This window comes from Manis pentadactyla, chromosome 3 (assembly GCF_030020395.1).
Source record: "Manis pentadactyla isolate mManPen7 chromosome 3, mManPen7.hap1, whole genome shotgun sequence".
Lineage (NCBI taxonomy): Eukaryota > Metazoa > Chordata > Mammalia > Pholidota > Manidae > Manis > Manis pentadactyla.
In genome coordinates, this window is record NC_080021.1 from 10,286,315 (window position 1) to 10,313,845 (window position 27,531).

The window sequence follows — 27,531 nt, forward strand, 5'->3', positions numbered from 1 at the left end:
CTTCTGTTCTCTCCCCATTTCTCCTGTTCCTTGATTCCAGTGACAGGCCAGTTTCCCATTCCATATTTGTCAGGGCATGGGGTGCTCAAGTTTGAGAAATGAAGGAAAACAGAGGCTTTGTTTTCCCCTAGGCAGCTCATGGATGACCACATAATTCTAAGACAATGTGATCCGAGTTCAGTGCCTTGGGGAAGAGATTAGCTCAGCCTAGACCCTGGGGAGTTGGATAAGAAACCCAAGCAGGAGCCAGCCTCTCTAGCTAGAACTTTTTTAAACTGATAAGAACAGATACTACACTTGATCTTAGCCAACAGGCTGAGAAGCGATAGCTGGAACTTTTTTAAAGGACACATTAGGTCTGCTCCCAGAAGAGAAAAAAGGATGCAAGTTCTAAGCAGAGGCTGAGCAAAGGTTCAGAGTCACGAATGTGTGGATGCCACATGTGGCCTCATAGTTAGGAGCGTGGGCTATGGACCCAGATCACATGGGTTTGAATCCTGACTCTGCTTTCTGACCATGACACCTTGAACAACTTACTTAACTTCTCTGTGCCTGTTTTCTCATCAGGAAAACGGGAATGATACTAATACTTACCTCATAGGGTTGTTATGAGGATTAAATGAGTTAATTCATAAAAAGCACTTAAAATAGTATCTGCCTAGTAATTATAGTTCCGAAAATATTAGCAATGATGATGATGGTGATGTCAACAATGCTGGTGATGGTGACAGAGGGACTAGGTGTGTGGCTGCTAAATTATGAAATTCCTGGTTTCCTGGTCTGTCTCTGTAGATCAACAAATCCCCTGAGCCCAGCACCACCAGCCAGCCTCAGAGCCAGTCCAGCAGAGTAAAGGCCTGGGTTCTGGCCGGGCAAACCCGCCTTGTTCTGTGGGCCCCATCCACACTTGCCATCTTGCTTAGAGCTCCACCCTGCTTCTTTGTCTTCATTAAAGGGAAGCCATGGGGAAATTGGGGGGCAAAGGCAAAGCTATTGCAAGTAATTTATACTTTGTTTCTTTCTTTCTCCTTCATCTCCTTATAGGAAAGAACAGCTGGAGGCGGCAGCCAGGTACGTTTCTGATTATGAATCCCCTTCTTCCCACGAGTGTGTTGGGAAAGAGGGTCCAATTCTGTGTGGTGTAGTGCCCCTGGGCAGCACGCTGGTCACAAGATAGTGTTTCGGGGCTCACGGCTGCTGCCTGTTGCTGGCCACCATATTCCTCCGCCATTGTCATGTTAATTTACTCAAGGACAATTTAGCAGGATCACAGCAGCAGACACTTACTGAGTGTGTCCTCCAGGCAGGATTCTGTGTCTGGAGTCCTGAATGTGTTTTCTCGTTTAGTCCTCACAAACACAGAGAGGCCCTCCTGTCCTCATTTATGGATTGAAGAGACGGGTTCAGAGAGGTTGAGTTATTCTCCCAGGTCACACAGCCACTGAGAGGCAAGACCAATATTCTCACTTGGGTCTGGGTATTAAGGCCATGTTATTCCCACTGTGTCTGGCTTCATTTGCTTCTTGGGTTCACAGGTAGTTCTTCACAAAGTGAATCAAGACTGTAACTCGTGATCCCACCTAGACCACTCTCACTGCAGGCTGCTGCAGAGGCAGGCTGCTCTTCCAGATGAGGAGCATTCCCTACCCTGCCTTTCTCAGTCCATCTCATCAAGGTGTCACCGTAGCAGGGAGGCAATGGACATTGCTCCAGATTATAGAGCAAAACCATCTCTCTCAAACATCTGTTGAAGCTACTTACATATGTAATCTACATAATGTATGAAAAAGTATACATTTCATCTATAATTGTTGACAAACTACTACTGAGGCCTTGAAGTCAGTCTCCTGATGCTCCACTGCTATCCGTGGAAAGCTGACAGAATTGGGGCAGAGCAGGTGTCAGACCCTGGGCCACATTGTAGGGGAACCACTTGAGGACAATGGCCTTTGGAATGCTGGGTCAAGTCCTCTTGAATGTGTCCCCTGATACCGTGCATAACCCCTCTGGGGGGACATGTCACACACAGCCCCTTATGGCTCACATGCAGAGGTATGGTTTGGGCTTCCAGCCTCCTTTGGGTCTGTTCTCAAATGGACTGTTTCTTCCCTGGACCCAGTTCGGACTGTAGGAGGCACCTGGCGAGATTGCGACAAGCGCTGGAGAATTGACAATGACAGTGTGAGGGGACATGTGCTAGAGAACCCCCAGCAGCACACGGCTCACAGAGGCAGAGCAGGGCGACCTCAGAGGTCATCTCCTGGAGGCTTTTATAGAAGCCACAGCCTCCAAGAGGACAGGCTGGCCCTAAGTTACAGAGCCCCTGAGTACCAGGACTTTTACCGGCCAGGCCTCAGGACCCCCAAAGGAGTGCTCTGTCCCCTCCTTCTCTTGCAGGGTTTTAAATCATGTAGATGTTGACACTGTGTGTGAGTTCCTAAATCTATCCTTAGAGCCTTTTCTATACAGACATGAGCAGAATTTAGCCAGACTGGAAAGTACACTACATGAAAAATAGCACCGTGCTTTGGATTAGGCACTCCTGGTCTAAGCAGATTCCAGGTAGTTGCATCTTGAGGCTTTCCTTGGTATGCTTCTCCAGTTACTAAGAAGGGGCTCTCTGAAATCTGATCACCGAGTTGCTCAGTCCCCTCTCAAGAACTCTCCACTCTGCCAGGGGTGCAGAGGAAAAATACGTTCTGTGATTTCTCAGGGTTAGAGTTTCTGGGTGTTAGCTGGCTCATTTTCCTCAGAGAAGGAGAGCTCAGTTATATAAACCACTCACTCTCCCCCATCCAGGCTTGTGGTGCAATATTTTGGGTTTATCTAACAAAGAAGTTTGGCTGATGGATCGACAGGTGAGATGCCAGGTGTGATTGTAGCTAAGAAAGCTGGAGGAGCGGTGTGCGATCTAGCGGGAGGATGGGTAGATCGTCAACCCAGGAATCAGTGCCTTTACTCAAGAAGGCGGAAGAAAGACTGGAGAGTGGTCAGCAATGTACATGTGTTTTAAAATGGTATTTTTTCTATAATAGTACATTTAGAAAATGATGTACATTTTCTGTCTTAGGATTAACTTCTTCAGTAGGTTATCACTAACCAATGTTTCATTAGTATTTCTAAATTTCTGGATTCAGATTTGGAGTTGGTCACATTTTCCTCTTCTAGCATAGGTAGCCCACATATTTGTTTGTCAGCCTGAGGAAAGAGTTCTGTTCCCTGACGCCTAACAGATCCTGGTTGTGGGTTGGGGTGAGAAAATGCAGAGGTTAGTCCCCTGTTGGAAGAAGTCAAGCCCATACGTAGTCACTTATAAGGCTGTTCCCACCCCCACCAAGGGGTCACCAGAGGGATGGGCTTCTCATGTCCCACGGACAGAGCTCCCTTGACTCTTCTGATCTGTGCAGATTTGTCTGAGGAACTCAGGTCCTGCAGACTTGCTGTGATCACTGGGAGGTTGGCTGTGATAATTTTATGCTTCTTTCTCAGGATCTATGATTCTGAGGTTAATCAGAAGGAAGAGAGCCAATTCTGTTGTGGGCTTACAAGGACCTAAGCACTTACATAGGTCACTGTAGTTCATTTTTTATAAAAGTGAGGGCAGTTGACACCTCCCATCCTTTCTCACCTAGCTTAGATGCACCACTCACAGCACCTCTAGCAAGGACTCAGCACCTTCCTAATAAACCCTTTGTTTATATATAGTGAAAACTTTAAAAATTCTTTCTTCCTCTCTAGACCATGAGTTCCATAGGCTTATACTGTGCTTGAAATATAGGATGCACTCCATAAATATTTTCTCAGTGAATAAATGAATTAATGAAAAGACATGTACCATCATTTTACTTATGAGGAAAGTGAGCTCAAGTATTTACATAACTTAAACCCACGCCAAGCTGAAAATAGCCAAAGCAGGGTTTCACACACAGGTCTGTCCAGCTATCAGACCACATTAGGCCGAGTCCCTGTGGTACAGGTGGTTGCCATGCCTCCCTTGCAGCCCAGGAGTAGAGAGTGACATGTGATCTTAGCCCTGTTCTCCCTTGGCCAGGCTGGGAACACGTATCTCATGCTGTCATGTAGCTCTCTCCTCCACTTCATCTGGGATTCTGCCTAATGTCACCTCCCAAGAGAGACCCTCCTTGACCCTCTGGCCACACCTCATTAGTCGCTAGACCCTTGGTCCTGCTCCTTATTCACTGCTTGATCTCCAGCTCCTGAAACTGTGCTTGGAACCCATCCTGGCACATGGTTGCTTTCCGTAGATATTCATTTACTAAAAAAGTGCTGGATGGATGGATGGACAAACTCTTAATCCTACAAGTGTCATAAACCCAACTTAAACTAACTTGGACTAAGAGGGAGATGTAATGGCTTACATAGCACCCCATCAGAGAAGGTGGGGACCCCTGGGAAACGAGGAATGGGACCCTTCTGGGATTTCTCTCTTCTGTTCTCGTCTCTGCTTCCCTTTTTTGCCCCGCCTCTCAGCTGATTTCTCCATACTGTTGAAGGTGTGGATACCAGCAGCCCTAGGATCAGGTATTTCTCCTTTTCTTCTGTCCATCTATCCTTCACCCAACTCCAAGTCAGAAAATCCCAGGGAAGCACTTAGATCGACCCATGGGCCACATCCTCATACCTTGGGTAATATCTATGGCTCAGAGGGTAAGAGGCTACCGGCCGAACTCTGGTTCACGCATGCAGCTGTTGGAGCAGAGTGGTGTGGGTTCAAGATAATATGATTGACAGCCCCTAGAGCCACTTGGTTGAAGAAGAGGAATCAGTTCCTTTTCCCCAAAGAGTAAGGCATGAAATGGAGCAGACAAAAAATGACAGTTGCCCATGACAAGCATAAACTCTACCCATAAATTTTCAAATCCCTGAAAGTAATATTGCATTAAAGAATACCAACAATAAACCATGCCAAGTCTCATTTATTCTATAAATTATACCATAAAAAAACTTATATTTTATGGGACATCATTTAACCACCAATTGTAACTATTAGTAAACATGCATCAGTGCTGATCATTAGGGGCATTTGTTTGAAAGAAACCAGCATTATTTTTTGAATTTTTGAAACAAATAACTGTGTTGACAATAACCCCTCGCTTGAGCTCCATTGTTCACTTTGTGTTTTCAAACAATCCAATCTGAACAGCAGCCTTCTGGACTCTTCTCTGTGTTGGTCTTTGGAGCAGGAGGAAATTTGTTCCAGGCATTTTCTGTCTTCTGTCTCCTTATTGTGTTCTTACCATTAAATTTAGTAGAGGATCATTCTTTGGGTCAAAGAATTCAAGTATAATATCAATAGTTTATAAAGAATGCTTACTGTTTGCCAGGTATAGTTCTAAGCCCATTGAGCCCTATCAGTAGATATTATTTTTCATACCCATTTTATAGGTGAGAAAAATGAGGTTCCAAAGGTAAGTGACTTGCACAGTCACACAGCTAGACAGTAGCAAGAGCAGGACTTGGATCTGGTTGGTCTATTCGCACAGTATGTGGTCCCAGCCACCATTCTGGCCCTCACAGTCCTTGGGGACAGTTAGCTGATCGGTCGCTGCATATACCCCCCTCCCTTTCTTTTTCTTCTACTGTTTCATGACTCATGTGGCTGGAGTCCCTGCCATGAGAGGAGGCTGTGGAGGCAGGGAAAGGCACAGAGCCAGGATCTGTTCTTCAGAGTGAAGGAGCATTTGGTCAGACACCATTCTTCACACCTGGCCTCCTCCCTAGGACATCAGCCACATGAAATTCACCTCACAGGGTGATGGATGATGTTCATGGTAAACCTCCTTCCCTGTATGAGAATCAATGACTATAAAACGTGTGCAGGAATTTTTAGATCAATTAATCCAATCCTCCAGTTTTACTGGTGAGGAAATTCTTACCCAGAGCAAAATGAAAGTCTTGGACACAATTTCATAGTTGTTGGCTCCAGCCATCCAGATCCTGCAACACACTGGTCCCAAGCTGTGGAGGAGCTGAGATGCAGGGGGGAGATTGGGACCAATTTTGTGTAACCTCAGAGTGACTCCTCACCTGTTATAAGGGCTTTGTCTCAATTGTCCTTTTGGAATATGGAAAGTGCCTATTTATAGCACCTCTTCCCTCTGAATTACAAGCCCATTGAGGAGTAAATAGAGGAGTCAGAGAAGGATCAAAATATAGGCTACATTTGCAGGGTAAAGAAGGATTGGCTCCAGGACAACAGTGAATTTCATCATAACGCTTCCCACAAAGTCTGGCCTGAAGATCAGTGCATGGACAGGGCAGACACTGCCTGAGCCAGCCATGGCCTGCCTGACCCCATGGTGCACTGAGAACCAGACAGAGACCACATGTGACCTTGAATACAGAACTGACATTTAGTGTGGAAGCCCAACCAATCAAGAAAATGGGCCAGTGGCTATCACTCACTCACCATGACCCAATCAGATTATTCACCTCCTCCTATGGGGAGGAGCCAGTAGATGGCTAGGGGTTCCTTCTCAGTCCTTCTAAGAGTGTAGAAATTCCATTTTATGACTTTGCCAAAATATGAAAGTGGATGGTTGTCCCCACCATTCATTAGCCTCCTCTCCGCCTGTGAGCCTGTAATGGTATCTGCTCTGACCTGGTTCCATCAGTCTGAAAACAGTACTTATGTGCCCACTAAGCCCTCATTGTTCACTGTATTCGTTCCTGTTGCTGCCATAAGAATTCACCACAAACTGAGTGACTTAAATCAACAGAAATTTATTGTCTGGCTGTTCTGGAAGCTGGACACCCAAAATCAAGATGTCACTAGGATCTGTCCCTTCCAAGGTTACAGGGAAGACTCCTTCCTTGCCTCTTCCAGCTTCTGGTGGTTTCTAGAGGTCCTTGGCATTCCTTGGCTTGTAGACCCATCACTCCATTATTCACCTCCATCTTCACATGGCCTTCCCTCTATGTGTGTCTATGTCCCTGTACCCAAAGGTCCCTCTCCTTCCCTTATGAAGACACTAGTCATTGGATTAAGAATGCACCCTACTCCAGTATGACCTCATCCAAACATCTGTAGAGACTCTATTTCCAAATAAGGTCACATTCACAGCTATCAGGAAAGGGCTTGAGCATAGGTTTTTGGGGAACCCATTCAACCCTCTGTATTTGCCAAAGGCAAGCAGGATGGGTTTGCATGTGGTGTGAAGCTATCTGAGCAGATCCAGAGTATGTGATTTTAAGGAGGGCATTTATGAGGGTTAGATTTCAGTATCCCCCAACACTGATGAGGACACGGGGACTCAGCAGGGTCAAGCAAGTTGCACAGGAGCCAGGATTCAATCCTGTGTCTTCTTGGCTCCCTTCAGATCTGTGTTTCTCTCTCCTCTTTAACCAGGGACTAAAAGTAAACCAGGTGGTAAAATTAGAAGGTAGTCATAGCAATAGGGCCTGAGAACAGATTCCAGAGTCAGACTACTGGACTTCAAAGCCTGGCCTCCTTACTAACTGTGTGATCTTGGACAACTCACGCAACCTCCCTGTGTCCCCATGTCCTTATCCATGAAGTGCGGATAATATCAACTTCATAGACTGGTTGCAATGTCACCTGTGGCCTAGTACATAGTAAATGCTTGTTAGAGATCAGTGCTGGTTGGTTAGTAAGTTATTATTCATACATGAGATTTGGATACATGGAGAAAATCATTCTTTTAGGAGAGCAACAAAGAAAAATACATTGCTCGGCACTCTCATATCATTGTGTGAGTCTGTGTGTCCTCAGAGTAGCAGCTGCAAATGTCCAGGGAACAGGCTCGGATTCCCAGATTTGCTGGATCAGAGGAAACCAAATAAGCCATTCACTCAGCTAACTTTGCAGAACCATCCAAATGAGAGAAAACCGGATGAACACATCAAGGGTATTTCAAAATTGTATTGCTATTCCTTACAGCCCAGCAGTCAGTCCAGTCACAGTCCTGTCTCTCTGTCCCTGCTTTATGCTCCCACTTCCCTCCTCAGCCTGGAGTGCCCCTCAGGACGCCCCATCCCCTGGCCCAGGCTGCCTTATCACCAGAAGAAGGAGGTTGGACTAGGGACGTCCTAAGCCACTTCAGGTCCTATGTGCTGTGAGTTTGGGGCAGATATGGACCCACGTTGTTTTGCTGCATTAGACACTGTGAGTTACAGGTTACTTATAAGAACTTTGGGTCTATGAACTTGGGCACGTTGCCAAACCTGTGTGCCTTAGTTTCCTTATTATGTCATGGTTATGGTGAAACTACCTACCTCCCCGTGCTGCTGTAAGGGTGAGACGTGGAGTCTTTCTCATGCTGTACAGGGCTTCACTTTTATTGTCATCACTATTATTCTGATGGGCACCCACATTTCCAGGTGTTCTGTGCTCAGGGTCTTTTCCATATAGTGTAGAGCTGGCTTAGGACTCAGATCAATGTAGGTATTGAGCAGTTTTATCAGTTTTTAATGTGCAAAATCAGGCCTACAGCCGATCTTGAGAGTAGGGACAAAAGAGAGTTTAATTGAATTGGGAGACACAGAAGTCCAGCCTGGAGCAGGAAAGAGCTCGTGGAGGGAGAGTAGAAGGGGGATAAATGCAGCTGGAAGGCAAAGCCCCTGGGAAATTCCCAGTACACGGGGCCTGAGGGGACCTACCTGATTTTTAAATTTTACTTTTTAATTTAAATTTTCTGAAAAAAAAGATGTGAATCGCTCCTAAATCAAGACAATATAGTCTCATACAGTGAAATGTCTTGTCCCACTTTTGTCCCCATCCGCTCTGTTCCCACCACCCCTCCCTCACAAGAAACTTCTTTTTTAGTTCCTAGGGTGTCTTTCTAGTGTTTCTTAATCAAACACAAACCAAAATTAATTTTTAGTTTCCCACCTTCCTTACATATTTTCATAGTGATGCCTCCTATTTAATTTATTTGAGCTGTGAGGCAAATCCTCACAATTTAGTAAAATCTGCTCCACACAGGTCTTGTGGGAAGTGTGTCTGTGTGTGGTTGTGTGCACGTCAGGGAAAGGGACTTGGCTTTTCCTCCGAATCCCACTCTTATTGGTCCTGTCTTGCTCAGCTGAAGAAAATGGCATCACCACCCACCCATTTGTGTAGCCAGACATCTAGGAGTGGTGTCTCACCTGCCTCTTTCCCTCCAAGCCCACATAGACCCCATCAAGGAAGACTGTCGTGGTTCTACTCCAAGATATATGCTAAAATTCTCGTCTCCTCCCACGGTCACACCCCCACCCGAGCTGGTAACATCTCTTGCCTGGAAGACTTGAGGGGCTCCTTTACTGTTCTTCCTTCCCTGCAGTCTATTCTCCACCAAACAGTCGTCACGTTCTTTTTCTTTAACTTTTGATTCTGGTAGCCCACACGTCACCTAACATTTACCGTCTTACCATTTTTAAGTGTACAGTTTGGCAGTGTTAATAAGTACATTCACATGTTGTACAACCAATCTCCAGAACTTCCTCTTTTAAAACTGAAGCTTGTACCCATTAAAAGCAACTTCTATCCCCTCTGTCTTCACCCAGCTCCTGGAAACCAACTGACTACTGTAGATACTTTGTGTAACGAGCATCATACAGTATTTGTCTTTTTGTAACTGGCTTATTTCACTTTGCATAATGTCCTCAAGGTCCATCCATGTTGTAGTGTGTATTAGCATTTCTTTCCTTTTTAAGGCTGAGTAATATTCCATTGTGTGTATATATCATGTTTAGTTGATCCAATCATCTACTGATGGACATTTGGGCTGTTTCCAGCTTCTGACTGTTGTGAATAAAGCTGCTATGAACATGTGTGTCCTTTTTTAAATGCAAAGTTGGCATACTTTCCCCTTAAAACTCTTAGTGACATCTAGGTACACTTAGAATAAAATAGAAATTATATTTCCTGTTTCTAATTCGAACCCTAACTCTGAGATCCCTGAGTGAGATGGCCTCTGATATCTTCGTGTGCCAGTTTGCCATCATTCACAGTGGTTCGGTTAGTTGCACAAACCCAGAGCTCACATCCTTGCACCCATGTGTGATTCTTCTGCCTGGGCAGCTCTCATGCTGTTCCTTTGAAGTCTGGCTTCTTCTCACCCTTGGGTCTCACCTTCAAAGTCTGGACCACCATCATTTTGATCCTGAACCACTGAAATTCACCTCCTAACTGGTCTTATCCACCCAAAGGGCCTTCCCTGAGCACCCTAGCTATGCTGACCTCCTACTCTTCTCCATTACTGCACATTCTTTGTTTCCTGGTTGAATTTGTAACAATATTTGTATCTGTTTGCTTATTGTGTGTCTTCCTAGCCTTATCATAAGCTCACTGGAGCCTGAAAACCATGTCTGTCTTAGTCACCAGTGTATATTCAACAAGTCAACAAGAGCCTAGCATTTATGGGGTAGAGAACACATTTTTGTTGAACAAATAAATAATACCAGCTCGAGTGTACAAGTGAAAAAATGAATCAGAGAGAGTTAATGACTTACCCAAGTGGAAATATTAACTACAGAGTAGAGATTTGAACCCAGTTCTTGAACTCACAAAGCCCACACTCTTTACACTACACAGCACTCCCTCTCTCAGCTGTTGGGATACATTTATTAATCAGAAGATCAAATACCATATTCCTTCCTCCCTTCCTTCAGTATCATAATAATGCTTACTGTGCACCAGGCACTGTTAGGTACGCAAAACTGAACAGAGTAGTTTCCAGACCAATAGCTTTCCTTTCAGTTTCTCAGTCTCAGCTCTATTGATAGGGGTGGGGTCACTCCTCATTGTGGGGGGCTGCCTGTGCATTGGGGGGTATTTAGCAGCATCCCTGGCCTCCACCCCCTGGAGGCCGGTAGAATACCCCAAGTTATGTCAAGCATGACTCCAGATATTGCCAGATGTCCACTGGGGGCACAATTGGCCCTGGTTGAGAACCACTGCTGTAGTGAGAGAGCTCCTGCTGAATCTAAGATTTCGTTACAGTGGCGGGTGCCATGGCTGAGAAAATCCTAAGGTGATCAAGGGGCATGGTGAATGGATATCTAATTGGACCAAGCGTGGAAGTGAGTCTTGGGGCTAATTCTTAAACCAAGTTTCAGACAAAAGTCAGGATCATTTAGATAAAAGAAGGAATGAAGGTTTTCCCAGGCACAGGTCAGCATGTGCAAAGGCTGGGACGTGCATGGGGTTTAACATGGCTGGAGTTCCTTGCGCTGGGACGTGAGGCAGGAGCCCAGCGCAGAGGCTGTATCTGCCAGGACAGAACAACCGTGACTGTACTTTTCCATCCTCAGTCCATCTATTTCCAGTTTTCCTAATTCGTGTTCTGAACGTTCTTGTCTACACTTAACAAATCGGGGACCCTGGCTTTCCGAGGAAATCTGATGTCAGCTCCAAGGGAAGCTTTCCTTGCAAAACCTGCTGTAGTGCCCTCGAAGCACAGGCCTGAATTATGCATCAGAAATCCTTACAGAGAAGGTAGAGATGGGTTTTGAGTTTCAGGATTGGACTTTGCCTTGCATTTGATTATCCTTTAGGGTCTCGGATTGCAGGCAACAGAATTAAGACGTAAGCTGATCACCCACTTTGCTGGAGGAAGAGCGCCATTAGCCTCTTAAGGTGCAACGGCTGTGAGTAATTCAGAGCTGAGGTTTCGGACTTGAGCCCAACACATCTGGATTCCTAAACGCTGTTGGAATCCATCTCTCAGGAACCATGCTCTGTGACCAATGGGATATTAAGTGAGCATAACTAAAGCCATTCAGACGGTTAGAGGTTGCAATGAAGCATTTAAATGCCAAATAAGCGAATGCTAAATCCCAGCACAGATAGAACCAAGAGGCTGCTCATTCTCTCTCCAGTCATCAGCAGTTACGCCGAGATTTCAAGTCAGGACAAAGCAGCTGCCACTGCTTTTGTCTGGTTTCCTTTATCTGGGGTTAAGCTCCTCATGTACTCATCTCCTGCTGAGGTCAAGTTCAATGACAATGGTGAGTGTTTGAGGCTAGCATTAAAAGTACTGTAAAATAATCTGTAAGTCCCAAGATCTCAGCTCAGTTCATTAAAAGAAAAAACAACTTGTTTTGTGGCTCAGGAAATTTTATCCTTCCTTTTCACACATGTTATTAGCCTTCTCCTGTTTCTGTGGGCAGATTATTTACTGAGATAATGACGGCAGCCAGCATTTATTGAAGGCTCCTCACACCCCGCATCCCAGATGGTTGGCTCAGTACTTTACAAGGCTCAGTACCTTTGAGCAACCATGCACAGCAAGGCCTGCTTGTCAGCATTGTGCATGTGGGGATTGAGTTATGTGTCCTAGGTCACAGTTTCTCAGGCTGGTCCGCCCCAAAGCCCATGATTTTCTCTGCTACCCTGAACACCAGGATGTACTGGGCAGGGGCTGTGATGGGTTTAGAAGTAACTGGGCAGAGTCTTTGCTAAGACTGTACAAAGCAGTGGGGCAGGCAGGCATGGAAACATACGGTCTCCATACAGTGTGTTAAATGTGGCAGCAGAGACAAACACAGTATGTCTTTGGAGAACAGACGGAGGGGAGGCTAATTTCCAAGAGGGATGCTCAGGCCGTTTTAAGGGGCAGATGGGAATGAAGTTGGCTGAGCAGGCAAGAAAGGTCATTGCAAGCTGGAGGAGCCGTGGGTACTGTGGCATGCAGGAGGGGACTTGGGGATGCCAGGCAAGGGGCCTGGTGCAGGTGGAATGATGGGTCTGCTTGGCTGTATAGGTGTCGTAAGACATAGGCAAGAGCCAAGAGAAAGAGAGTCTGAGAAGTGACTGTCCTAAAGTCCCCTTTCCTTAGCTCCTGGGTGAAAAGGCCTTCTGTGTGTGTTGACTTCCCACCTTGTTCAGTATTTGTAGCCCACAGACCCTGATACATTCTCTGTCCTACTGATCATTCACATAGTACTCATCAGGAAAACCTCTCTGAAAATTTTGACTTTGGCTCAGGGAAGATGAACCCTCTGGGTATTGGAGTTTCTCTGAATTTACCCAGGTCAGGTTATTAATGTCAATGTGCTGGGTGAGATAGAACAGTCCAGAGGGAGTCATAAATAATGACTGCTCATCCATATGTTCATTCATTTATGTGTTAACTAAATGTGCCTTAGCACCTTCTCTATGCCGGGCTAAAAAAGATGTTATCGTGTGTGAGGCAGGCCAAACCCTTACAAAGCAGGTGTTATTAGGCCCATTTGACCAATGAGGACCTAGTGTTCAGAGAATGTACGGTACCTGCTCAACAGGAGATGTGTTCCAGCCTCTCTGGTGCTCCAACATCTGTGACCTCCTCACTGCCACCAAGTCACAAAGATGGCAGCAGCTTTTGATGAGATGCACGTGGCTGTCATAAGCAGACACACTCTTTAGAAATACTGAACTGTCTCAGGCGATGCAAAGCTGATTTGATAACCCTTATTCATTTATTTGCTAATTTATTCCACAAGTACAGGTGCACAGACCCCGTGTGGGGGGAGGGGAAGGGAGCAGCCGAGTTGAGTATACTGATGTGTGCAAACATGCAGTGTGGCTTCTCTCTGGTATGTGTGCCACACTGAAAGGACCTCATTCCCTGTGCCCACTAGGAGGTGGAGAAATAGAGGGAAGAAATTAATCTATGTAGAGCACTTCCCGTGTGCCAGGCTCTATGCCAAATCCTCGATAAACATCATCTCTCAGTAACCTGGTGAAGCGAGGAGTGCTCATCCCTATTTTACAGATGAAGTAACTGGGGCTCAGAAAGGTCATGGATTTGTCCAAGGTCACCTGGCTGGACTGCAAGTCAAAGTGCAGCTGGTTTTTGCACCAGGGCAACCTTACTGTGGGCTTACTGTTTTTGTGTGCCAAGGACACTCCTGGCAGTATGGTGAAGTCCAGGGACCCTTTCTCAGAATAATAATTTTCAATTCATAAATAAAATGCATACTGCTACAAAAGAAGCTGATTATACTGAAACATAATTATTGAACTATTTGAACATTCGAGCTGCACTCATATATGTGCTTTTCTGTGATGACTCTTATGACAAGACCTAGTAACAGGTTGAATACTATCATAATTTTGAAGTAATGACAGCATAGCAATCCTGGGAGGTAACAGGATATGAAATGGCCTGGACTTTCTGTTGTGGAAAGTCACAGGATGTGACCAGGGCATTGAGGATATTACTGGGGTTTATTACCTACATTCAGAATTGAAAAACATGCTCAATCTCAGTGAAAGGTAAGTTAAAGATGCAGTTTTTCCCACTTGAGCTCATGGAACCCACCCCCCAAAATTCCATCCATGGGAATGTCTGTGGATGTAGGTGAGGTTTCCTGCTTTGTGAAATTTATGTCATCCAGTTCTGTTAAGGAACATTTGGTAAGGCTTCTTCTGTGTGAGGCGCTAACTGGGCTCCATGGGGTATTACAAAGGAATGGAGAAGGCGTGAAGCTTTGTGCATCCTGCTACTGACCAGGCAGTTTATAACCTGTATCTCATCTAAGCGCCACTTACACAAAAACCTGAAATTCAGAGAAGTCAGGAGACATGCCCAAGACGAGTAAACTGTCCAGCTAGGGTCTGGGCCAAGCCCTGCCCATTCCAAGCCACTAAGTCAGATGTAGCATTGAGGGCCCGCCTTCCCCGTCCACGTGGAGGAGAATGGGTGAGTCTTGATGGAGAGGGACGGGCAATTACGAAAGCCTGCACTCAAGGAGGAAAATTCTTCACTTTTGCTTATTTTGTAGCCAAAAGCTGGGTCTCTTGGATCGGGTTCGCCTTTCTAATCCTCGTGGTAGCAATACTAAAGGAAAGCTATTTACCCCTCTGAATGTAGATGCCATAGAAGAAAGCCCTTCTAAAGAACCAAAGCCTGTTGGCTTAAACAGTAAAGAACGCTTCCGCACCGCCTTCCGCATGAAAGCCTACGCTTTCTGGCAGAGTTCTGAAGGTAATGCCTCTCTTCTCCCTCCCCTTGTCTTCTCCACTTCCCCCTTCCCAAGCCAGCCCTCTTCCTTCCTCACTTCCCTCCCTGGTGAAGACCTCACCAGTGTGCAAAGTAGCCTGTCCCCCACCCTTCCTGAACCAACCTCTGGCTTCACCCTATTCCCGTCCCTGGGCTGGAGGCGGCTGTGTTATGTCCCCACAACTTGTACAGCAAGTTAGCTGTTTTCCTGGGCCAGGATCACTGCATTCACTGTGAGGACCCTCCAGGGAGCTTCAGGACATATTCCCATGGTTCCTAAGCATGGCCAGGATCAGTGCACTGTCACGGGCCTGCCTGAGGGATGGTGAGGGCCCGAGCGCAGAGTGACCTGGACACCTAGGGGCCCAGCACCTCCAGGGAGTGGAAGGCGGTTTGGAAAAGTGCCCAGCAGAGGCTGTGGGAGCAATACCTCTGTGAGCCAGAGGACAAGCAGGGCTTTGAAGGTGGCTCCCCCAAGGTCACAAGGATAGTGACCCACAGAGCAAGAATCTGAACTCAGGTCTGTCTGTCTCAACACCCACATGAGGGCTCTTTGCTGCCCCCAGGGGCCCCGTCAGGCACCCCTCCTAGCCTCTTCTCCCAACCACCAGTCCTGAACCACGGGCACCTCTGACTCAGACACCTGGATAATAGCAGGGGAAGTTAGGAGAGCCTGCAGGACGTCCCAGCTGTGGCACACTGCGCGCGTTCACGAAGCAGCACCAGGAACTCTGGCGGCTGAGCTAGGAAGGCCCTGACTGAGCAGGGTCCCCAAGCTTCCCCAAGCTGTGTCCTGCCATTGACTGTGTGTCTCCCTCCCAGATGCCGGGACTGGTGACCCCATGGCAGAAGACAGGGGCTACGGGAATGACTTCCTCATTGAAGACATGATCCCCACCCTGAAGGCTGCCATCCGAGCCGTCAGGTAATGCCCCCTCCCCTCCTGGGGGCCTGCCCAGGCCCCAGCCCAGCCCCCACAGGACACAGCCATGTGGAGTATCCTGGGCTTTGGGAAGGTAGACAGGCAGACCCTCAAGTAACCCCAAGTCACGTCCAGGAGTTTGTCAGTACTCCACAGGGGATGCTGCCCCAAAACGATTTCTGCATTAGTGAGTCACGGTGGTTGAGTCTTGCTGCCATTTTATAAAAATGCTCCCACAGCTCCTGATAGTATGCCCAACTGGCATGCTTTTGTCTCATTTTGGCCACCCTTTACCTTAAAGGTTGCTGGGAATACGGACATGGACTTTTCTTCCTTTACAGGCTCCATACTCAAACTAGCTTTGCTTCTGTGTCTTCATCCATCTAATTCTCTTTAATTAGAAATCTGAACAAGACAAGCAGCTATAGGATTTTTCGGTCTGTATCAGATGAGACTACATTCCATCCTAGTTCTCTTTTGCTTTAGAATTCCACAAGAAAAGAAAAATACGCCACTAAGTAAAACTTAGATCAGGAGAGGAGCTTATAAGCACTCCACAGTGGTGGCTATGAGTTCTAGAGACCAAGGTGGATTCTCCAAGAACTGGTAGTGATATTTTCAGCAAGATTCCTAATCCAGTAGATCAGGGAAGCACATTAGTGTGATAATAAGTGGCCCTTCCCAAAGCCATTGACCCGGTTTCTCATGACACTGCATGTACAACATGACAGCAATATGGCTGGATGAAGACACAGCTGCCTGAATTCATAACAGGCATTGAATGATCTTATTCAAAGAAAACCAGTGAATGAACTTGCGTCATCCTGGAGGGAGGTGTCTGCCAGGATGCCCCAGGCTCTGGCTTTCCTCTCTGTCCTTCTGGAATTTTTATTGATGGGTTAGTTCAAGGGTGGGCCAAGTTCTTCAGTAAGGAGCCTGAGAGTAAATAGTTTAGGCTTTATGGTCCGTTGATCTCTACTGCACGTATTCAACTCAGTTTGTAGCACAAAAGCAGCCGGACACAGTGCATAAAGGAAGGGGTGTGGCTGTGCTGCAGCGTAACTTTACTTTCAAAAGCAGGCAGTTGGCCAGCTTATAATATGACAGAGGTGGGAAGAATCACAAGTAAAATGGGTGGTATAATCAACATGCCAAAACAGTGTTTAGAGCTGGAGACGTGGGCTAGCATGAACAAAATGAACTTTGCATTACAAAAAAAAAGACCTGTGCAAGCATCGGCAGGGAGGGCCTGGGGCAGGCGGGGTTTTCTGTTGCTGGCCTATTATTAGGGATTTTAACTGACTCTGCTCTGTGGAAGTTGGCCTCCTGATGGGCCTTTCAAGGGGGTTTTGCTATCTGGGGTGACTTTATTGATTCCCAGGAAGGTGGGGGTGAGGGTTTGGTATCTATGGGCTCTGGGTGCCCCATTTTACTGAGACTATGAGAAAACTCAGGGAACAGAAGCTAGTTTCTGTTGACAAGTGCTGACAAGCCAAATAATTAAAGAGACTATTGAAGAGATATGTCAGCTGTTCTCAGACAGAAAGCAGTGTGACACAGTGATTCAGAGCGTGGGCCTTGTCAGCAAACAAACGTGGGTTTGAGGACAGCTCTGACATTACTAGCCAGATGGCCCTGGGGAGATGCTGAACTCTCTGAACCTTGGTCTCATCATCTTTGAGTTGACCTATTAGCAGACTGTTCATAAAATACATAGTTCAGTGTCTGGCCTGTAGTGAATGTTCCATAAAGGTTGTCTGGGATTGTCACTATGATTTTCTTATCATTCAAATGATTGAAGGGAGGCAGTCATGGAGAGGCATTCGCCAGCCTAATTCTGTGATTCAAAGGGTAGGCCCAGGACCAGGAGTTGGAAGTTCTCCCCATCAGGTCATTTTCTCTTTGGTTCTTTTCTCTCCCTGCCCCTGAGTTTGTTGAGTTCTGAAGTGGTTTCCTTCACTCCTACTCGTGACGCACAGATGTCTCTGCTTTGCCTCGTAGGATTCTACAATTCCGTCTCTATAAAAAAAAATTCAAGGAGACTTTGAGGCCTTATGATGTGAAGGATGTGATTGAGCAGTATTCCGCAGGACACCTTGACATGCTTTCCAGGATAAAGTACCTTCAGACAAGGTGAGACAGCTACATCTAGAGGAACTATGCTCTCCTGACCACTAAGGAACCAAAGCCAGATGAACCCTATATTTTGGGGTGAAACGCATTCAGAAATAATCCAAAATGCAGAGGAGAAACTTTAAGATCAAAAATGTTCATCAAGCACTGTGGGTGTCAAGGTTGGCAAACATTGAACAGGCCGTGAGGAAGCTCTGTGACACTGGCTTGGCCAAGGTCACACCTGGTCAGGCCTTGGGGCAGGAAGGTATATGTCTGACTGGCCCCTGGCTGGGAGGCTTTGGATGTTGCCACCAAATTGTGATGAGCTAGACTGAGTCCAGCAGTCTAATTCTAAATATAAATTTTTCACCATATTAAAAAAAACGTTCATCAAGTAGTATAGTAGTGAAAATACAGAAACAGCATTAATGTCCAACTAATATTGCCACCATGTTTGCTGAGCAGCTGGGTGTTCTACATAATATGTGGCTCATCTCTTATAACCCCATAGCGTATTGCACTGTTGGTGCCATTTACCAAGGAGAAACCTGAAGTTCTAAAGGTCATGGACTTACCCAAAACTACCCAGCCAGTAGGTGGCAGAGCTGGAAAGCAAACCATATCCAACTGGTTACAAAACTCCCGTTCTACCACAAAACACTTCCTTAATCATTTGAATAGTAGTAAGGAAAAATGGTGCCTGCTCTCATTAAAAAGTTATGCAGCTATCAAACGACATTTAAAAAATGCATATAATAAGATTGTTCAAATTATGTGATCTGTGAATATACGTATGCATAATAGGGTTACTGACAATACATTCAGACATATATATATATATATATATATACCTATACATGTACCTACATTTACATATAGGTGTATATGGTTATACTTATATATATTTTCTGCCTAGGTCTTGTGATATTAGCATGTACAGTGTGATTACAAAAATGTACACATATACGTTTGCTGAGAAATATACACACATACACACTGTCCCATAAAGGGGGCCTAGAGAAAAGGAGTAGAGTGTCCCCCAAAGGATTTCAGTGGCTGAGATGATGAGCCTATATGTGATTTTTTTTTCACATTTGAAATTTACCAAATGTTTAATGAACTGTAAGAATATCCTTTTAAAAAGAAAAATCATTTTAAAAAACTGAAGGACAATATGATGTCAATACATAGGAACTGACTTCAGGAAACCAAAGCCTCACTATCTGGCCTGTGAGAGATTTCAAACAGACCCAAGTCGAGTCCTCTCTGGACCTCGGTTTTCTCACCTGAATGTTTCCCTACATGGGTGTCCTGCAGAGTTAACAGGACCACCAGGTTGAATAGCTGGAAGTTAATGATGCTGTTGGGCTGGAGGAATGCTTATTTGTGACCTTGCTTTGCCCATATCTGGAATGTCACCTGTGAATATCTAGCATAGTGCCAGGCACACAGTTGGTGCTCAATGCCTGCCCCACAAATGGGTGTGCAAACAAGTTCTGAGCCCAACATGCTGTATTTATGCGATAAGGCCATCTGAGGGATGGAGAAAGAATGTCTAGGACATACCAGACTCTAAAAATTTCAGCTCATCTTAATGAGCATAGTATAGATATTGACACAGTCCTCATTTTTGGTATTAGGTGTATGTGTTTCAGTGAGTTATGGCTGGAGATTGGTTGTCTGGATGACTGATTGCATATCTCCAGCTATGCTCGGATAGACCAGAGGGGAAGAGGGTCAATTTTTTACATGCTGGAGTCAATGGAAGAGCAGCTGGGTTTGTAGAGACAGCCATCCATGACTACGTCTGGGTACGTGGTCTCGGTGGCGCAGAGCCTGTGATGGGCTTTCAAGGGTGCCCTCACATCCTGCCCCTGTGCTGGCCCTGCAGTGTGATGGGGGCATTTGTCTCCTGTGATGCTCAGGAGCAGTGCAGCTGCACAGCTAGTGCCTCATGCCAAAAATGGAAGCCAGGTGCCAGATCCTTCCCTCTAATGGCCAGAGAAGCCTGCAGAGCTGCAGAGAAACAGTGGTACCGAGAAAAGCCTGCATCCTAAAAACAGAGTGTAGGTTTAGTAGGGAAAACTCCCTTACTAGATGTTTTGGAGACGAACAAAAGAGCTGGAAGACCAAACAGGCCCTCAGCACAGATGACACTTCCTACAGTGGCCCTCACCCTGCCTCAGCGGAATGTCTGCCTCCCTCCCTCCTTCTCCCCTGGGCTGTGGAGATGCCCGTGGTACTACTGGACCAAAAAAAACACAATAATATATTGAGATTGTAAGTTCTGTCTGTCTGTCTTTTCTCTCTCTTTCTCCCTCTCTCTACCCCCCGTTTCCCTCTCCCTTCTCTTTTTTCCCTTCTCTCATGTATTTCAAACCCATTTCTGACTAGAGTGAATAGAGGAATTGCTTTCCTCTCTTTACCTGTAAAACTCTTTGTAACTGAATCCCCGTTGTGTGGTCTCTTTCAGAATAGACATGATATTCACCCCAGGACCTCCATCTACTCCGAAACATAAGAAGTCGCAGAAAGGGGCAGCATTCACCTACCCCTCCCAGCAGTCTCCCAGGTGGGGCGCGTTGCACATGGACTGCTGGCTGCGTGGCCCCAGAGCCTGGGGGGCACCCCCTGCCCCACATCTCAGCCTGGTTCCCTTGTGGCTGGGTGAAGCAGCCCTACCCCTAAATAAAATGAAGAAAAGAGTTTGAAGCTTATTCCAGTTTGTGGCCATCTGAAGGGTTTCTGTAGACTTACCTCCCGCTTCCTCAGACCATGTGGGTCTCCTTTTTATGGTTATTGAAAACAAAAATAATGGTTTCCTCACTATAAAAGAGGAGTTGATTGGAACAGAAAGGACACTTCATGTTAGCCGAGCCAGAGGCATCCTTGGTCACCTGGGTGGTTTTCTTGCATGGTCACCCCTGCGTTCATTGATTCTCCTCCCAAGACAGAGCTGGGGAAGGAAGAAGATGGCAGGCCCCCGACACCACTGTGACAGGCAGTGCTGTGCCCCTGAGCAGAGCAGCTCTGCCCTCCCCCCAAAATTATTTGAAAGTTCTCCTTGTGTAGGGCCTGATGAACAAAAGCACAGTCCTTGAAAAAGTCCACAGCCTGCATTTACACATCTTTATCCCCAAATGCCCTCAAGGCAGGTAACATAAATGAGTGGAAAACGCCAGGCTGAAGAACCCTTACGCACCTTATAGTAATAAAGCTCCTTATTATAACAGAAGCAAGAATGTGAGTGTGATGGCACAAGGCAGCTAATCTACAGCCTCAGGCCTGGAGATAGGACAGGGAGTGGTGGGCCGTGGGCACCTAAAGAGCACATGTCCATCTCAAGGAGGTAATTGTTACTCTGTTCTGCTGTTGCTAATTTAAGAGTAAAGATCCTCTGTTTTCAGAAAGTCTAATTTTTCAAGAAAAGTGGGTATCCAGATTATATGTGATTCCCCATTGCTGAGATGGCTTAAATGTTTTAAAACCTGTTCAAGGTAAGGGAGACAATTGTGGGCTGGATTTAGCACCTGGGCCTCTGGTGCTAAGCGGAAGGGACTTAGCAGGAGTTAGTAGCCTATGAGAGAGAAAATCAGCTACGTAGAGAGTGCTTTATATTTACAGTTGTGAGCAATAGCTGGGCTCCCTGAAGGTTCTTTTCTGCATAGAGCATAACAATACTGAAACTAACTGGAATTTAGGCAGACATCAACTGTGCAGAGCCAAAGAGCAAAGGCAACCCACCTCTCAACCCATTACTAACAGTATCATCTTTTGCATCATTTTCCAGATTCAGCATCTATTTTTCACTCTTAACAAAACGGAACAAAGGAAATTTTTATACCCACTGCATAGAATTTCAGCATTTCGACAACCCCTTTCTCACCCTCCACCCCCTACACCACCCCACACTCCCAGGAGAAACTCTCAACCAGTAGTCTGAGACTGAAAAACAAAGGAATACAAATTAAAGGAAGTAAACACTCTAGACACAGTTAGATGGTTTGTTAACCTTGACACAAAGCGTCATAACAGCAGCTCAATACTTGGCTTCAAATTTTCCTGCAGTGGAGGAATACATGAGAGGCCAGTGTGGAAGGGGGGAAAATGCTGGTCTTTCCTGACTCACACGTGCCTCCAGTTGAGGGGGCCTCTTCCAAAGACTGTCTAAGCATGAGCCTGGGAACCATGGCTCCCGGGAGCATAGCCTGCTTAGCTGAAGCAACCTTGCAAAGCAGAAATAGACGGAACGATCTTAGAGAACTGTTGGCTCTTTCCTAGGAATGAACCATACGTAGCCAGAACATCCACATCAGAAATCGAAGACCAAAGCATGATGGGGAAGTTCGTGAAAGTCGAGAGGCAGGTAGGTCTTGCCTTTCCCTCACCAAAAAGCAAACGTGTAACATTTTTCTTCAAATGCCATTTTTTCATAGGGAGAGAACATACTTGAGTATCTACCGTTCAAGGCAAGGATGTGGAAGTCCCTGAAGTAGCACCTGTTGGCTGATGCAAGCTCATCAATTCTCATCAACTGTTCTGAGCCTTAGTGTCCTCGTCTATAAAATGGGGATTTTAATACCTCATAAGGTTGCTGTGAGGATTCAATGAGTTGATATGTGTCAACTACCTAGACAGTAGCCGGCGCACAGTAAATATTCAGCAAATTATTCCTATGCACATTATAGTGTTCCTTAAGAAATGTTGGTTCCCTTCCCTACATTCCTAAATCTTTAGTCCTCTTGCCCTCAAAGATCAGGGCCGTGGGCGACCCGTATGAAGAGGCCTGGAGGAGGGCTGGCCGTGGGTGGGCTTATTCAGGGCAGAAAGAGAAGCCCACCCACTCACAACAGCCCAGGCAGCTCACCTCCCGTTTCCACAGTCAAGCAGCTGATATGATCACAAGGCTCAACTGACTTCTCAGTAGATAAATGGTGTCATCGGTTTCCTTTAGGATCCCTATCAATCCTTTTGTTTTATTCATAACCCAAAATTGGATCTGTGAAGGAGAGACAGAACAAATTTGAATGATGCTTCTTTCTTGGTATATTGAGAGTATCATTTTTCATTTTCAAATTTTAATGTATAATCTCAGCTTCCTCCATTTACCAGCTCTGTGACCTTTGACAAGTTACTTCATCTCTCTGTGCCTCACCTGTAACAGAGAGAGAATAACAGTAATTCATCTCACAGGGATGTTGTGACAATGAAATGAGTCGCTATCTTTAAAGTTCATAAAACAGTCAGATATTTACGAACTGCTCTAAGTATTAGCAACTTTTAAGGCTTGGACACCATCTCAGCCATTACCTGGTATATGCTTTGTCTCCTCATCTGTGAGGGGGCATGATACACCTGCCCACACTGTTGCCTGGTGACCTATGAATTGTCAGAGAGCGTCACACACACATGCACCCATACCTGTGTATACGCACTCACAAAGATTAAGTTCGAAGTTTTGTAGGTAAGAGCAGATGCAGCTTATCTCAGTGTAGCTCCCACTGGCCTCCAAAGCCCCTAGGTGAGGTCTTCAGTGCTGACAAGATCAATTCTTGCTAACCACTGCCCTTGTGTCTTTCGGGTTTACATTGCCATGGAGGAGAAACGAACCCTAACAATCCTCCTGCTTCTATCCCAGGGAATGTTTGCGAGTCGAGAACTCCCACTCACTGACCCAGACAGCAGCAGAAAGGCCACCGCCTGCCAAGGTGAAACTGGTCCTCAAACCATTTCTCTGCTTCGAGCCTTTGCTTTCTGGAAAGCCTTGTGTAGGTTGTTTCTAGATGAGCACTAAAACATGTGCAGGGCTCAGAATTTAGAAGCACAAAATTATTAGCTGTTGTTAATATTATGACTTGGCAGGACCCCTTTTCCTTTCTGAAAAGTAAGTGTGACAGTGTTCCCTCCTGACCATTAACAGCTACCCCACCCGCAGGGGAGGCCATGACTGCCGGTTCCTTGTATTTTCCAGGTTAACGACATGGGGAAGAAACTGGACTTCCTCGTGGATATGCACATGCAGCACATGGAGAGGCTGCAGGTGGGCGTCACAGAGGCCTGCCCCACCAAGGGTGCCCCCTTGCCCGCCGAGGTGGAGGAGGACAACCGGGGTTCTGGCTTGAAAACCGTCATCTGCAGCTATTCTGAGGCAGGCCCCCACGAGCTCCCCTACAGCTTCCACCAGCTGCCCATCGACAAAGTTGGCCCCTATGGGTTTTTTGCCCATGACCCAGTGAACCTGCCCCAGAGAGGACCCAGTTCTGGAAAGATTCAAGCAACTCTTTCCTCCTTGACGGCAACGCACGCAGAACGGCCCACTGTCCTCCCTATCTTGACGCTTGCAGACTGCCAAGTGGGCCACCACTCCCAGGCTGAACTGCACGGCCTCTGCTCCGACCAGGTCTCCCCCCGGCAGAGACGCAGTGTCACGCGGGACAGCGACACGCCCCTGTCCCTGATGTCGGTCAACCACGAGGAGCTGGAACGGTCTCCGAGTGGCTTCAGCATCTCCCAAGACAGAGATGATTACATGTTTGGCCCAAGCGGGGGCTCAAGCTGGATGAGGGAGAAACGTTACCTTGCCGAGGGTGAGACGGACACGGACACAGACCCCTTCACGCCCAGCGGCTCCATGCCTCTGTCATCCACTGGGGATGGGATTTCTGATTCGATATGGACCCCTTCCAACAAGCCCATTTAAGAAGGCTCACGGACTGACTCCTTCTGGAATGCAGACAGACATTGTATAGCTCACTTGCTCTCACGCCCAACACTCACCAGTGAGATCACCAACGGCTGCATCAAACATGCATGTGCGTGGTGGCCCCCCCACCCGGGCAGGGGCTTGTCATGGCCTTTTCCTCCCCACGTCACCACAATGAAGCCGCTTCCTTTCAAGCATGGTTTGCATGACTTTACACTATATAACTGGTACCACTAATCTTGTCTAGGATACACATTTATCTGCTGTTCTTACTTTTAATCATGGTTGGACCAGTATAGGACAAAGTTACTGATGAACTGTGCTATTTATTTGGTTGGCTGGTTTGGATTTGGGTTTGGTAAGCAAGGAAAGTAGTTTATTTCTCGAACCATGGCCCCTTTGTATAAAACAGTCCAGCAATTAACTGTTTTCTAAAGCAAGCAAATAATTTTCTCAACAAAAAGGCATTGCATCAATGAGGTTGCCTTCTGAGCTAACACATTAGGAGAGGAACAAGATGTCATCGCATACCCAAAACCAAGAATTTTAACATTTATTTTATTAAGGAAAAAGTGACAAAGCTATCTAAAAGCTCTCAAAGGGACCTCCTTTGGCCTGCCATTGTCTAGTATCATGCCTCAGTTTCCTCATCTGTAAAAGGTGGTGGTAACCCCAAGTGCAGCATTTCAAATGAGTTAAGAATTGGTGGCAAGAAAACACACACAAGTTAAAATAGTTCCCAATTTATGTAGCCAAAGACAATTAAATTTACATAAGTGGGGTGCCCCTCTGTGCAGGAGCTAAGTTCAGTGCCTTCAAAGTGCAGTTCCAACTCACATTCCTCCCCATGAGACTTATACAGATTATTCATCAAATAGAAATAGAGTCAAGAGAGCACAGGAATTATCTGATCCAAGTCCTTTATAAAAATGAGAAACCTTGGGCTCAGGTAGAGAGACATGCCCAGGGTCACTCCCTTGTCCCCCAGGGAGCTGGGACTCAAAGCCCCATCAGCTGACCGGCTCCAGGCCCTGGTCTCTTCCTATCACACACTCTGCCGTTTACACAATGGGACCCAGAAGTCATGCCAAGACAACTGTCTGTATCGTGTGAAAAGCACTCATGACACAACTTATCCAGCAAGACAGGGCTGTCTGCTTTCATTGCAAAACATGCTCACTATATGCATTGCATTGTGGATCCAGAAAAAAAAAATAATACAAACAAGCTGTAACATTTACTAATATACAAATGGGCAAAATTTCCAGAACCATCCAATGTTACTCCTCCAGATTTTTTAAACCACATGTAGCCATAAGATTAGCTGAAGCATAGTCAGACAACCTGGAAAACACTGCCCTACTATGTAAGAACTAATATTAAGCACAAGCCATCCTGTGGCCTCTTGGGAGATGTCGTTACTCTTTGAAACACTGACAGAAAAGGTTTCTCTTAGGCTTAGCTGAATTAGCTAAATGACTACACTGCAGTATTACTGTCTTACTCTTACATCCAAGCACTGGCTCCAGATGGTTGCCACGGTGACCATCGAGCTGATCGACATGGCCTAAACGCGTATCTCCCTGCAAATGGCACCACAGTTCTCCCTCACAGCTGTCTCATCAAGAGCAGTAGCAGCTGAGGCAGCCCGATGCGCTTGTCATTACCGATGCGGTGTGTTGGAGAGAGGAACTGCTTTCTCAGAGACTGATGTCTTCCACTGCACATGTCAACAGGTAGTGTGCAAAAGGCTCAGAGCACAGTGATAAGGAAGGTTTGGCCCTGGACTTTAGGAACATACAACCAAGCCTCAAGTCTCCAGCCAAGGGCAGGCATTGCGAGAGGTAGAGAAGGAGTTTTACATGGAGGGTCTGGGGAGCAGATGGGTATTGACATTCAAGTCTGAGGCGGGACATGCATAAGAAAGATCACACACAGAGTTGAAACTCCCTCCCCTCTAGGGTGCCATATAGCCTTCCTGCAGTCTGAAGGGCAAGGGGTGAGCAGCATTGGGTCCTCCTCTTGGCTCCCGTCGATGCGCCTGTCAGTGCCATGAGTGGCCATTGATGACCTGAGAACCTCTGTGCCCTCCCACAGGCTTGGTTCTTGATTCTGAGCTTCCTGGAATCTTCCACAGAAATGTTTGTACTACCTACCATCTAATATGTTACCATATTCTTTATGCATATGAGTTATTTGAAACAAAAAAATGGAGAATGAATCAAACTCTCCATGTATGCACCAATTATTGTTTCTTAACTACTAATATTCTTACAGAACCTACGGGCCTCAGTATCTTACAAATAGATTTGCCAGGACCTCGATAGAGTTTGCAGCTGGAAGGATGAGACTTTCTCATCCTCAAGCTAAAAATAGTTACCTTGGATGCCAAGTTAGAGGACTGCCTTAGTGTCTTTTAATAACCTACAAATACTGGAGCTTGTATTATTTTCCAAACTCTAGGAGGGCAGGCTAGCTTCCTGCTGGATTATAAGGCCAGGATGGCAGAGGTTGGGTTTGTGTGGATTACCACCATGTCATTACCAGTGTAGACAAAGACAAAATACATTGTTCATGAATGAATAAATGATAAGACCCTTAAGAGATGTTCTTTCCTATCTAAGGAAAAAAAAGTGAAAAATTATCTTCTGGACTATTCTTTGATATCCCCTTTAAAAGAAAATTCCAGAAAAGCAAGGCAAACCAGCTCAAGTTGCTTGCCCAGAGACAACATCATCAACATGGTTAGCATAGATAAAGCAGAATTCGAGGTGTAGGACTGAACATAATTTATGGGGAGAAACTGTGTGCTTCCACACTGTAAGACAAAGGAACAGCAT

General features: G+C 46.1%; 1 protein-coding gene and 1 pseudogene across 1 annotated transcript in view; one reads left to right on the forward strand and one right to left on the reverse strand.

Moving 5' to 3' along the window:
- KCNQ3 (potassium voltage-gated channel subfamily Q member 3) overlaps positions 1–26,297 on the forward strand; it is a 278,157-nt gene extending 251,860 nt beyond the window's left edge. Inside the window, exons 9-15 of the mRNA XM_036890535.2 lie at positions 1,045–1,071; positions 14,734–14,936; positions 15,774–15,876; positions 17,875–18,006; positions 20,462–20,560; positions 22,270–22,354; positions 23,960–26,297. Of these exons, the coding sequence (XP_036746430.2) occupies positions 1,045–1,071; positions 14,734–14,936; positions 15,774–15,876; positions 17,875–18,006; positions 20,462–20,560; positions 22,270–22,354; positions 23,960–24,688 (1,378 nt within the window). The 3' untranslated portion in view covers positions 24,689–26,297. The remainder of the gene's footprint in view (positions 1–1,044; positions 1,072–14,733; positions 14,937–15,773; positions 15,877–17,874; positions 18,007–20,461; positions 20,561–22,269; positions 22,355–23,959) is intronic.
- Positions 192–327, reverse strand: LOC118915134 (U2 spliceosomal RNA; annotated as a pseudogene).
- Positions 26,298–27,531: the final 1,234 nt, after the last annotated feature.